This window comes from Oncorhynchus mykiss, chromosome 12 (assembly GCF_013265735.2).
Source record: "Oncorhynchus mykiss isolate Arlee chromosome 12, USDA_OmykA_1.1, whole genome shotgun sequence".
Taxonomy (NCBI): domain Eukaryota; kingdom Metazoa; phylum Chordata; class Actinopteri; order Salmoniformes; family Salmonidae; genus Oncorhynchus; species Oncorhynchus mykiss.
In genome coordinates, this window is record NC_048576.1 from 84711715 (window position 1) to 84726539 (window position 14825).

Consider the following 14825-nt stretch of genomic DNA (forward strand, 5'->3'; position numbering starts at 1 on the left):
GTAAGCAAATTGGAGTGGTTCTAGGGTGTCAGGTAGGGTGGAGGTGATATGGTCCTTGACTAGTCTCTCAAAGCACTTCATGATGACGGATGTGAGTGCTACGGGGCGGTAGTCATTTAGCTCAGTTACCTTAGCTTTCTTGGGAACAGGAACAATGGTGGCCCTCTTGAAGCATGTGGGAACAGCAGACTGGTATAGGGATTGATTGAATATGTCCGTAAACACACCGGCCAGCTGGTCTGCGCATGCTCTGAGGGCGCGGCTGGGGATGCCATCTGGGCCTGCAGCCTTGCGAGGGTTAACACGTTTAAATGTCTTACTCACCTCGGCTGCAGTGAAGGAGAGACCGCATGTTTTCGTTGCAGGCCGTGTCAGTGGCACTGTATTGTCCTCAAAGCGGGCAAAAAAGTTATTTAGTCTGCCTGGGAGCAAGACATCCTGGTCCGTGACTGGGCTGGATTTCTTCCTGTAGTCCGTGATTGACTGTAGACCCTGCCACATGCCTCTTGTGTCTGAGCCGTTGAATTGAGATTCTACTTTGTCTCTGTACTGGCGCTTAGCTTGTTTGATAGCCATGCGGAGGGAATAGCTGCACTGTTTGTATTCGGTCATGTTACCAGACACCTTGCCCTGATTAAAAGCAGTGGTTCGCGCTTTCAGTTTCACACGAATGCTGCCATCAATCCACGGTTTCTGGTTAGGGAATGTTTTAATCGTTGCTATGGGAACGACATCTTCAACGCACGTTCTAATGAACTCGCACACCGAATCAGCGTATTCGTCAATGTTGTTATCTGACGCAATACGAAACATCTCCCAGTCCACGTGATGGAAGCAGTCTTGGAGTGTGGAGTCAGCTTGGTCGGACCAGCGTTGGACAGACCTCAGCGTGGGAGCCTCTTGTTTTAGTTTCTGTCTGTAGGCAGGGATCAACAAAATGGAGTCGTGGTCAGCTTTTCCGAAAGGGGGGCGGGGCAGGGCCTTATATGCGTCGCGGAAGTTAGAGTAACAATGGTCCAATGTCTTTCCTCCCCTGGTTGCGCAATCGATATGCTGATAAAATTTGGGGAGTCTTGTTTTCAGATTAGCCTTGTTAAAATATCCAGCTACAATGAATGCAGCCTCCGGATAAATTGTTTCCAGTTTGCAGAGAGTTAAATAAAGTTCGTTCAGAGCCATCGATGTGTCTGCTTGGGGGGGGATATATACGGCTGTGATTATAATCGAAGAGAATTCTCTTGGTAGATAATGCGGTCTACATTTGATTGTGAGGAATTCTAAATCAGGTGAACAGAAGGATTTGAGTTCCTGTATGTTTCTTTCATCGCACCATGTCACGTTGGCCATGAGGCATACGCCCCCGCCCCTCTTCCTACCAGAAAGATGTTTGTTTCTGTCTGCGCGATGTGTGGAGAAACCCGTTGGCTGCACCGCTTCGGATAGCGTCTCTCCAGTGAGCCACGTTTCAGTGAAGCAAAGGACGTTACAGTCTCTGATGTCCCTCTGGAATGCTACCCTTGCTCGGATTTCATCAACCTTGTTGTCAAGAGACTGGACATTGGCAAGAAGAATGCTAGGGAGTGGTGCGCGCTGTGCCCGTCTCCGGAGTCTGACCAGAAGACCGCCTCGTTTCCCTCTCTTTCGGAGTCGTTTTTTTGGGTCGCTGCATAGGATCCACTCCATTGTCCTGTTTGTAAGGCAGAACACAGGATCCGCGTCGCGAAAAACATATTCTTGGTCGTACTGATGGTGAGTTGATGCTGATCTTATATTCAGTAGTTCTTCTCGACTGTATGTAATGAAACCTAAGATGACCTGGGGTACTAATGTAAGAAATAACACGTAAAAAAACAAAAACAAAAAACAAAAAACTGCATAGTTTCCTAGGAACGCGAAGCGAGGCGGCCATCTCTGTCGGCGCCTTTCTGAAGGTGCTGTATATGTCCTCTCCCTGTCCAAATTCCACCTAGCCCCTCTTCTACCTAGCTCCTCTTCCTTTCTCTCCCTCCTCCATATATAAAACCTCTCTGAGAGTCCTAGTATGTCCCTCTGAGTCCTGGAGAGTAGAGAAAATCAGCTCCCACCAGTTCAGCTTCAACACAAATCATGTTCCCTGCATCTCTGCTGCTGCTGGCAGCTGTCTTATGTGAGTCTCTTCCTCAACAGTATAAACTAAAATGAACATTAACAGCTTCAATATACACATCTCCATGTTCACAGTGATACTAATGAATGGTTTTCATGTTTTCTTCTCCAAACAGGTGTTCATTCTGATGTTCTAACTCAGCCAGGTTCTATGGTTGTTAAGCCAGTGTCACTCACCCTCTCCTGTAGGATTTCAATAACAAGATTTTGTCTTCACTGGACAGGCTGAAGGAAAAGCATTGGAATGGATGGGATACAAATGCAGTAGTGGGGGCACTGAAACCAAAGACTACCTAAAGAGCTGTCGTGGAAATTTCCTCTATTTACCAAATCATGAGCGCAGACCACACACAAGTCAGAGTTAGTTATCAAAGTCCAGCTTTAATTATATGAGCTCTATCACAACCCTGTGACTCTCAGATCAATTCAGTGTCTATCAATGAATTCTCTGACCCCCCTCTACATTGCAACTGAGATCCTTTAATAGCAAAGATCCACCCCCCCTAGACGACATGACAAACCACAAGTCTTAGGAACTTACACAAAGAAAATACTTTACTTCAGAGAGGAGTATCCCCTAGCCAGACAGAGTTGGCTATAAATTATCGTTCAGTTTGGTCTCCTAAACAAAGCTCTTATTTCGTCCTTGGTACAAAATGGTACCAAGACATTACCCCCACCCTATGATATATATCAAATTGTCATTTAGATACAACCAATTCTAAATACAACCAATCCTGGACAAACTCACGGAGAGGAGAGTGAGGCTATAGGTCAACAAAAGAGGGAGCATAGAATGATTCCAGACACTGCCATCCTCCTCTCCCCGATGGGAAAAGTAGGGAGTGACCGGCACACAGACACAGTGGAGCAAAATATATGTTTACACATGATGACACCTTGACCTCTCCCCTCTCTGCGGCCCAAACAACTTAGTCCTGACAGAGAACAGATAACTGCCAATGGCCACCACTATAGTACAACAAAATACATTCTTATGAGAAATAACTCATAAGCATATGATGAATATAAAACATCTTACCTATTTTACCAATCAATTCTGATTATTCCCCAACATTCCCCTCTCAAGGGACTCAGTCATTTCTGAAGAATCAGAATAGTAACATGGCACCTTACTAACAGTAGTTGCAGAGTATATAATACAATTAAAAAATCCACAATCAAAATGTAAAGATAATAAAGAATCAAATCCCTTCAATGTAATTATTCACCCTTCAGAAACTGAGTTTACAATGTTTATATCATAATACAGACTTGCACCTGTTTAAACATATAGAATAATACATTTGTTGAGTAAAAATGAAAATAACAAAACATATAAATGCTCCCAAAATTACAAGAGAACCCCTGTCTAAACACAGGCATCATTACAACCTATTGGACAGTCATCCCTCTAAATCCTCATGCTTAGAATTGGGTTCCCCACTATCAGAGATATAGTCAGGAATAGGGAATAGGTCATTGAAATCATTCATATTCCAAATCATAAGTAACAACCCAACTATTTATCAAACCAATATTTAGAATAGCATTCCTCAGTGATTCAAATTTGTCTTATCACTCAAAGTAAAAACCTCAATTTAACACACATCAATATTAGCAGATTTACTTACATTCAGTATAATTATCCCATAATTCTACTATTAACTTTTTTAATCATGATTATTATACAGATCAGTATCTCAATGCATTCTTAATCTAAATTACTACAATTTACATGGTGTAGACCTCTTCAATCAACCTGATACCACAAAAGTATAAACAATTTAATGGCACAGTTGACCAACCCCCCTCCCCCCCTCTCAGGCACTGCGATCTTCTGGCGTCTCTTTCGTTTTTCCTCAGATAGCTTTACAGTTCAAAGTGGACGGCCCATGATAATGTCCCAATTTCAATGTCTCATCTTTACCACTCATGTCTTGTCCATTCGTCAACCAATATACCAGCATCATAAGAAAATGTTAGAACAGATCTTTCTCCATGATCACTCCAAGTGGACTCTTACAGTATGAGAGCTTAGATCTGATACTGTACACCAATTTCTGGCTTCTTGGTTCTTTTCTCTCGGTAGAAGTGGTTTGGAAAGCCTCCTTCAACGCCTTTGTCACTCTTCTTCAGCCAGTTAGAGGGGGTTTTGAGGTACACACACCATTCGGTCCAATTATCTCTTCCATGCATTAAGATACCGTCTGATGTCACTTTTCATGATACCCTCGAAAGAACAGATCAGAACAACAGTTTAGTTCAGTTCATTAAACTACATGATACATTATTACTTTTACCAATTATTCTTAACACACATATCTAAACATATTTCACAGAGAATATCAAAACATTCTATTGAAACTATTCTTTCAAATTGGTTTATACTCCCCATTTCACTGTCAACTCCATCGTAGAGCCAAGGATCAAGAAGTTAGACCTATACCCCTCGGGAATAGAACAAAACAAACACAACAAATACAATACACTCAACAATACAATACACTCCTTCACATATCACTTAAGTTGTATAACTTCAATTCAAACCCTCAAAAAACGGAATCCTCCCCCATGTTTTACACACATCTCTCCATAAGAGAGTAATGTAAAACAAAACTGAAAAGAAATGTAAAACAAAATTTCAGCTAACCTAATCAAATTACAATCACTAAACTGAAAAAAACTCCAAAAAGAAAAATGATTTATTAACCCCCATGGTCATAGGAAAATAGACTTAATAAAGCAGCATATCCTTAGTTAAAAGCAATGCCCTTCACAGTGGTCCAAACTACAAATATGGCTAAGAAACATAATAACCAATTACACAAATTATTTTGAAAGCAGTATTACAAATGACCATACATTTCATTATCCAAATGGCTTTCCAATGCGGGTGATCAAGCCACAACGGAAAGTCATCAGAAGGTCATAGGTCATACAAAACCCTTCAAAGCAGTGTTTTTCACTATATAAAACAATTTGCAAACAATAATCAACTAGTTCCAACATTTTTGTATTTCCATGTTCCCAGAACATTCCTTTATCAAAAGGATTTGCGTGTGTAAATCAAAAAAAACTTCAAGGCCCCCTCCAATGTGGTAGTTTATGGCCTCAATTTCACTCACTCTCCCCAAGAGTATAGTCCCTTGAAACATTCCAGAGAGAGACAGTAAAATATCAATTTTCCCAGAGAAAACACAAAAACACTTAGTATTCATTACACTACATCGATTCAGAAACTCAAACGTGAAACTATAAACCAAACCTAATGATAATTCCACTGTATCTCAAATCATTAATCATAAGTTTTAATCACCATCAATGTATATGTATGATACAATGTTTAATTACGTTAAATCAACTCCTAAAAAAACCTTTAATCAGCAACCTAATAATTTCAACCTGTTGATATAAATTTAGTAAAAACCAATCCTGATTTTTTTTTTTAAACAAATCTAAAATCTTTCAAAAGTTGGCGCTGTCTCATCATCGTAAAAATAAAAATAAACGTATTTTTTCCCCCCACTGATATCCACAAAGCTTTCATTCCACAAAGGTCAATACTGTTCAGCACATCCATTAATGATCTTCCTTTAGTCTGTACAGGGTCTGAAGTTCCAATGTATGCAGATGATACAGTGATAAATTCATGCAAATAACAAACTACACAAGAACTCACTACTATAATGATTCAGATGACAAAATTGCTCAGAGACTCATGTTTACATCTCAATAAAATAAAACACAGTCTGCATGTTCCTCAAAAAACAACTACTGATGTAAAAAGCTCCTGGTGGTATCTGATTTTAAGTGCCAAGGCATCATACTTGATTCCAACCTTTCTTTTAAAAAGCAAATAATAAAGGAACTCAAATACCAAATTCAACCTAGCTAATTTCCCAAAACATATGAAATTGTTTTGACTATTGCAGTAACAACACTATAATTAAAATCTATGATACTCCCCCACTTAACATATTAGTTTACTAGTTTGGCCCAATCTTGCTTTTCAACATTCATACCCATTCAGTCTTCTGCCAACAGGCTCTCATACTACTCAATCCAGCAATCACCTTTAATGACCTGACATTGTTCCACATAATGGAAACATACTATAATGTTAGACTACATGAACTTTCCTGCTCAAATTAACTGGTGTTACTTAAACAATCAAACCAAGAATCAATAACCATCAGAATCTATTCTTACGATGTTTTATGATTCAGAAATCCAGTCTCCCAATTCTCATAGCCTAATACAGTAAATATAAACGCCACAAATCTATGATGCCCACCTAGCGAATCAGCTGCTAGAAATACAGACAAAAATGTACCTGAACAACGATTAAAACAATTCGAGTAAGGTTATTGTATATTCAAACTAATAACGCAAATGTACGTTATTCTACAACAATCTACCTGCCTCCAGCAACTTACCCTGACAATTAGTAGCCAACATAGCAACCAACAGAGCAAAACCAGCTTCACAGTTAACACCTCCAGCAATACAGTGTTTCTACAAGGGAAGAACTTTCAGACTGAAGACACAGCTGTTTATTAATATGCCCGAGACTCAGTGATACAAAACATTACCAGTTTTCTACTGAAAGTTGACTAGAAACAACAACTAGAACCTAAAAGACACCCACCATGAGCGCCCACTAAATTTGCCCAAGAAGAAAACCCATACCAAAATTAAAGATAGGAACCACATCTTTCAAGACAACAAGAGCACTGGCCAAGCCACTCATAAATATCACCTGGGCCAGCACAGGTTAAACACCTTCCCACCTTCCCCATGAGATGGGAAACCAGCACAGGTATAACACATACTGACTAACAAGGTGACATGAATTGGTGCACCCTACGTGCTAACGTGCTAAAACTCCTACCTCAAAACATAAATTGAGAAACCACAACCTGAAACAGGCCCTACCTATCTATCATTACATATCACAGAATAAAATCGCATACAGATAACAGAATACAGTCTCTATTATATAGCTTAATAAAATTGTTATTCCCCAAAATTAATATTGAGGGATTCAGATGGTCTCATTCTGATATACAGTGCCTTGCGAAAGTATTCGGCCCCCTTGAACTTTGCGACCTTTTGCCACATTTCAGGCTTCAAACATAAAGATATAAAACTGTATTTTTTTGTGAAGAATCAACAACAAGTGAGACACAATCATGAAGTGGAACGACATTTATTGGATATTTCAAACTTTTTTAACAAATCAAAAACTGAAAAATTGGGCGTGCAAAATTATTCAGCCCCTTTACTTTCAGTGCAGCAAACTCTCTCCAGAAGTTCAGTGAGGATCTCTGAATGATCCAATGTTGACCTAAATGACTAATGATGATAAATACAATCCACCTGTGTGTAATCAAGTCTCCGTATAAATGCACCTGCACTGTGATAGTCTCAGAGGTCCGTCAAAAGCGTAGAGAGCATCATGAAGAACAAGGAACACACCAGGCAGGTCCGAGATACTGTTGTGAAGAAGTTTAAAGCCGGATTTGGATACAAAAAGATTTCCCAAGCTTTAAACATCCCAAGGAGCACTGTGCAAGCGATAATATTGAAATGGAAGGAGTATCAGACCACTGCAAATCTACCAAGACCTGGCCGTCCCTCTAAACTTTCAGCTCATACAAGGAGAAGACTGATCAGAGATGCAGCCAAGAGGCCCATGATCACTCTGGATGAACTGCAGAGATCTACAGCTGAGGTGGGAGACTATGTCCATAGGACAACAATCAGTCGTAAATTGCACAAATCTGGCCTTTATGGAAGAGTGGCAAGAAGAAAGCCATTTCTTAAATATATCCATAAAAAGTGTTGTTTAAAGTTTGCCACAAGCCACCTGGGAGACACACCAAACATGTGGAAGAAGGTGCTCTGGTCAGATGAAACCAAAATTGAACTTTTTGGCAAAAATGCAAAATGTTATGTTTGGCGTAAAAGCAACACAGCTCATCACCCTGAACACAACATCCCCACTGTCAAACATGGTGGTGGCAGCATCATGGTTTGGGCCTGCTTTTCTTCAGCAGGGACAGGGAAGATGGTTAAAATTGATGGGAAGATGGATGGAGCCAAATACAGGACCATTCTGGAAGAAAACCTGATGGAGTCTGCAAAAGACCTGAGACTGGGACGGAGATTTGTCTTCCAACAAGACAATGATCCAAAACATAAAGCAAAATCTACAATGGAATGGTTCAAAAATAAACATATCCAGGTGTTAGAATGGCCAAGTCAAAGTCCAAACCTGAATCCAATCGAGAATCTGTGGAAAGAACTGAAAACTGCTGTTGACAAATGCTCTCCATCCAACCTCACTGAGCTCGAGCTGTTTTGCAAGGAGGAATGGGAAAAAATGTCAGTCTCTCGATGTGCAAAACTGATAGAGACATACCCCAAGCGACTTACAGCTGTAATCGCAGCAAAAGGTGGCGCTACAAAGTATTAACTTAAGGGGGCTGAATAATTTTGCACGCCCAATTTTTCAGTTTTTGATTTGTTAAAAAAGTTTGAAATATCCAATAAATGTCATTCCACTTCATGATTGTGTCCCACTTGTTGTTGATTCTTCACAAAAAAATACAGTTTTATATCTTTATGTTTGAAGCCTGAAATGTGGCAAAAGGTCGCAAAGTTCACGGGGGCCGAATACTTTCGCAAGGCATTGTACTTTGATGACACAGAAACAGGTTGTAGAAATACTCAAGTCATTATGTTATAAGTAATTTTAAGTTGTTCCTGGGTCAATGTTGTTAAATTCCATTACAGAGCATCTCAAGATGACCTCATACCAGGTAAAATGTAGGGATATATCAAAGCCTCCTGTGATTGTCCCTTCCAGTGAAGAGGAAGGAGCTCATGTAAATCTCTCCAGTCCTTTATCTTGATTAATGTCTGTGTTGGAGGCTGTTTCTGCAGAGGACTGTCTCAACTACCTTTAGAGGACTTAACAAATCACCATGTTTCCTACCACAGGAGTATTCTTACTGACAGTCCATTGTCGTGTCTTTGGCTATGCCGGATTAAGTGATATGACATGCTATTCTATAAAATCCTTTTTCTGTAATTAATATTACCTGATTGAGCTAATCATGTAAATGTAATTAACTAGAAAGTCGGGGCACCACAAAATAATATTTATAGAGCTGTTATCTTCCGAATAAACTCTTAAAGACCTAGTAATATTTTACATCAATAGCAGTCAATATTAATCGTCACCTTATTTCAGTCTCATCTGAAAGTTGTAAATTCTTCACAAACCCTGGCTAACAAGTTGAATCAGCAATATAAAATTGGGTTTAATTATTTATTTACTAAATACCTAACTAATCACACAGAATTACATATACACAGAATTAATCATACATTGATTACAAATTATGTCATAAAGGAAATGTCCCTAGCGGACGGAACAGATATGACAGCTGGTTACACAAAGAAAGGGGGTTTGGGTTGAGTGAAAGAGCGGGAAGACTTGAGGAACAAAGGGAGAAGCTGTGTCTCTATCGGGCCGTAGGCAGCTACTCTATCGTAAATACAGAATCTTACGCATTCTAAATTACTGCCCATTTGGAAAAGGAAAATGCAATAACTATTTACTCTGAGCTGCGCTTCGGTAGGTTGGTGGTAGATGGAAGGCCGTGTTGCCCAACAGAGTCCTTTGTTCTTTGAAGATTTTTCCTTGGTGGTGAACGGGAAATGTTGCAGTGTCGTTGTTGTGTGGTAGATGGGATACTCTGTCCGTCCTTTCCTAGCCCACGTTTACAGCAGCTGTTGCTAACTCAACGGCTAGGATGTCTCACTTCTTTAGTGAGTAAGAGTTCAAGGTTTAAACCATTCACAACCAAAGCTCACGCTGAGGTTGGCTTAGTTCTGTAGTTGAAATGTTAGTCCATTTCAACGTATGGACCGTCGTCCTATCGTCCTCGGAAGAGGAGGTAATATTTTCATTAAGGGCTTATATAGTGGAGGGAGAAGGGTGTGTTTCATAGTTTATAACCCATGTCTCTTCACAGGGGTGGGCCACTGATTGAGCAGAGCCCTATCCTTATGAAAACCCAAATCTCTCATTTGGAAGCTAAAATTACATTTAATCTTTTCACAAATGATTGTATATTTAATCAATTGAATTGCACAACAATTCCATGTGAATCAAATAACTATAATGTGTAGACTTTCCCAGATACAGTTTATGTCATCCTGTCATCCGTCATAATGTCTCAGATGACAACCGAACTGGCATCATATTCATTAAGTACCAACGCATATTTTCAACTGGTTCTATTACCGAAATATAGTTCCTTTCCCTCCACTTGTTTGATGTTCCCAGACTCTCTATGTTTAACAAAGGCTATTCAAGAGTCCCTCTGTAGAGTCAAGCGAGAGGGAAGGGAGAAAGGTATTTATGGGGGGGGGGGGTCATAAACCTTACCCACAGGCCAACGTCATGACACTATCTAACAGGTGAGGATAATAACAATGTTTATCAAATTAATGTCAATCAGGTTTTATTTACTTCAACATGATCTCTACTTTCTATTTCCACAGGTGTCCATGGTCAGACAATGACTGAGTCTGGACCAATGGTTAAAAAACCTGGAGAATCCCACAAACTGACCTGTACAGCCTCTGGGTTCACATTCAGTAGATACCATACGGCTTGGATGGAATTTGGACTTGTTGCCTTTATACACACTGGTGGTTCGAGTCCATTCTATTCTCAGTCAGTCCAGGGTAGATTCACCATCTCTAGAGATGACTCCAGCAGTAAGCTGTACCTACAGATGAACAGCCTGAAGAGTGAGGACACAGCAGTGTTTTACTGGGCCCAGTATATTGAGAGAGAGTGGTGAGAGAGCTGTTCAAAAAAAGACTTCCCCATTCAGCACAAGCAGCATCACTACCCTCAGATTGTTGTTTAATGACAATGTTCACAAGCACATCCATGGAAATACGTTTTAAAGGCCGGCATACTGAACAATGATTTAACAATGATCAAAATGTCAATCCATTTTTTCAACATATTAGGATTACCAACAATGCAATAAACTATCCATGTCATTTGTGTCCCATAATTGAGACCTTTTCTAACCCCCACCATTTTTCACTAACATTGGCAGTTATTTTCTCCCTGTTTCACTATCTTATGCAAATATCACTTGTCACTAGTCTTCTCTCACTCTCTCCACCTCTATATAAACAGTCTCTCATTGTGTGTTCCACGGAACATCCCTCTGAGTCCTGGAGAGTAGAGAAGTGCATCTCCCACAAGTTCAGCTTCAACACAAACCATGTTCTCTGCATCTCTGCTGCTGCTGGCAGCTGCCTCCTGTGAGTCTTTGAATCTGGGGGAAATAATACATTAATGAAAACGTAATTAGACTGATGTGATTTGACACTATTTGGAGCTTGTAATTATCTCTTCCTTACTTCTCTTCCCACAGGTGTACACTGTGAAGAACTCACTCAGCCAGCATCTATGACTGTCCAGCCAGGTCAACCACTGACCATCTCCTGTAAGGTCTCATATTCTGTTACTAGCTATTGGACAGCTTGGATCCGACAACCTGCAGGGAAAGGACTGGAGTGGATTGGGCAAATATGTACTGGAAACACAATCTACAAGGATTCACTGAAAAACAAGTTCAGCCTCACTTTAGACTCCTCTAACAAGATAGTGACTTTAACAGGACAGAACCTGCAGACTGAAGACACAGCTGTGTATTATTGTGCCCGAGACTCACAGTGATACAAACCAGGGACAGACATGCACAAACACTCACTCATTCCTTAAACAGTTGGAGTTACATGTATCAATCAGGAGGTGTGATATTTAAAAAAAACAAGTATTTATTTATTTCACCTTTATTTAACCAGGTAGAACAGTTCTCATTTACAACTGCGACTTGGCCAAGATAAAGCAAAGCAGTGTGACACAAACAACAACACAGATATTACACTTCTTAACAAGTAAAATCCCACCCATGGAATGATTAATTTAGTTTATACTACATGGTTATCTTTGAAAGAGTGTTAGAGATAATATCTATGCTCAATATACAGTATAGCTCCAACCTTCTCCATAATATAATATATAATCACAAGCTCCAACCTCACAAGTTACAAACTGTGGACCCTCTAATTAAGATGACATGATAAGAGCTCCAGTATAACGGCCTCTACAGTATAACCCCTCTCCCCTTTCCCCTCCATCAATGAAAACCAACCCTCTGGTCCAATGCTAATTTCAACTATCCCCTCTCTTCCTTTCACCTCCTCTACCTCTCCCTATAAAACAACTCTGTATTAGTATGTCCCTCTGAGTCCTGGAGAGTAGAGAAGAGCAAAACCCACCAGTTCACCTTCAACACAAACCATGTTCCCTCCATCTCTATTGCTGTAGCTAGCCTCCAATACGGACCAGCCAGGTCAACTACTGACCAGCTCATATAAGGTTTCATACGCTGTTACTAGCTCTAGTACAAATTGGATTTGCCAGCCTGTAGGGAAAACACTGGAGTGGATTGGATGTACTGTATCAATAATGAAGCATAACTTATAAATATGAACAACAGCATCACTGGTGCCACTTCCAGCAACACATTGTTTTTAAAAGGACAGACTCTGCAGACTGAGGACACAGCTGTGTATTATTGTGCTCGCCTCCACAGTGATACAAACCACCAAAATTCCCCCACCCCTTAAACAGTAGGAGTTTTATGTATCTCCCAGGAGGGGGCAATATTAACCTTCTTAACTTCTTATGGCTGGGGGGCAGTATTGAGTAGCTTGGATGAATAAGTTATCCAAAGTAAATGGCCTGTTCCTCCGTCTCAGTTGCTAATATATGCATATTATTATTAGTATTAGATAGAAAACTCAAAAGTTTCTAAAACTGTTTGAATGATGTCTGTGACTATAACATAACTCATATGTCAAGCAGAATCCTGAGGAGAAATCAAAACAGGAAGTGAGAAATCTGAGCTTTGTATGTATTCACTGCAGTCCCCAATGAAATCTACTTGAGATATTAATGATGTTGCACTGCCTAGGGGTTCCACTAGATGTCACCCATCTATAGAAATTTGAATGAGACCTCTGCTGTGTTGTGGGAGTGAATGAGAGCAGAATCATTCCTGTGTCTGGCAGTCAGACATTTTCTGATGACACGCATTTTTCATGGCATCCACTTGCGTTCCATTGCTCATGAAGACACAAAAGAATACTCTGGTTGGGACTTTATTGAAGCTATATGTTAAAAACATCCTAATGATTGATTCTGTACTTAGTTTGAAACGTTTCTTCGACCTGAAATATAACTTTTTGAAGTTTGTCCGACGTAACGCTGGCCAGAATGAGCGTTTGAATATGTATACCAAACGGGCTAACAAAAGAAGGTATTTGGACATAAATAACGGACTTTATCGAACAAAACAAACATTTATTGTGGACCTGGGATTCCTGGAGAGCTTTCTGATGTAGATCATCAAAGGTAAGGGAATATTTATCATGGTCTTTTCTTGTCAATTACTTCCGGCGCCGACAGAGATGGCCACCTCGCTTCACGTTCCTAGGAAACTATGCAGTATTTTGTTTTTTACGTGTTATTTCTTACATTGGTACCCCAGGTAATCTTAGGTTTCATTACATACAGTCGGGAAAAACTACTGAATATAATAGCAACGTCAACTCACCATCATTACGACCAGGAATATGACTTTCGCGAAGCGGATCCTGTGTTCTGCCTTCCACCCAGGACAACGGAACGGATCCCAGCCGGCGACCCAAAACAACGACGTCCTAAAAGAGGCAAAAGAAGCGGTCTTCTGGTCAAGCTCCGGAGACGGGCACATCGAGCACCACTCCCTAGCATACTACTCGCCAATGCCCAGTCTCTTGACAACAAGGTTGATGAAATCCGAGCAAGAGTAGCATTCCAGAGAGACATCAGAGACTGTAACGTTCTTTGGTTCACAGAAACATGGCTCACTCGAGAGACGCTAACGGAGTCGGTGCAGCCAGCTGGTTTCATCACGCATCGCGCCGACAGAAACAACCATCTTTCTGGTAAGAAGAGGGGCGGGGGGATATGCCTTATGATTAACGAGACGTGGTGTGATCATAACAACATACAGGAACTCAAGTCCTTCTGTTCACCTGACTTAGAATTCCTCACAATCAAATGTCGACCGCATTATCTACCAAGGGAATTCTCTTCGATTATAATTACAGCCGTATATATTCCCCCCCAAGCAGACACATCGATGGCCCTGAACGAACTTTATTTGACTCTTTGCAAACTGGAAACCACATATCCTGAGGCTGCATTCATTGTAGCTGGGGATTTTAACAAGGCTAATCTGAAAACAAGACTCCCTAAATTGTATCAGCATATCGATTGCGCAACCAGGGCTGGTAAAACCCTGGATCATTGTTATTCTAACTTCCGCGACGCATATAAGGCCCTCCCCCGCCCTCCTTTCGGAAAAGCTGACCACGACTCCATTTTGTTGCTCCCTGCCTACAGACAGAAACTAAAACAAGAAGCTACCGCGCTCAGGTCTGTTCAACGCTGGTCCGACCAATCTGATTCCACGCTTCAAGACTGCTTCGATCACGTGGATTGGGATATGTTCCACATTGCATCC

At 40.6% G+C, this 14825-nt stretch overlaps 1 gene segment (V, D, J or C); it reads left to right on the forward strand.

The window, feature by feature from the left end:
* The first annotated feature begins 11392 nt into the window (after positions 1-11392).
* Positions 11393-11926, forward strand: LOC118937763. The segment is given in 2 exon segments: positions 11393-11508; positions 11622-11926. Coding segments are annotated over 2 exon segments (345 nt in total).
* Positions 11927-14825: the final 2899 nt, after the last annotated feature.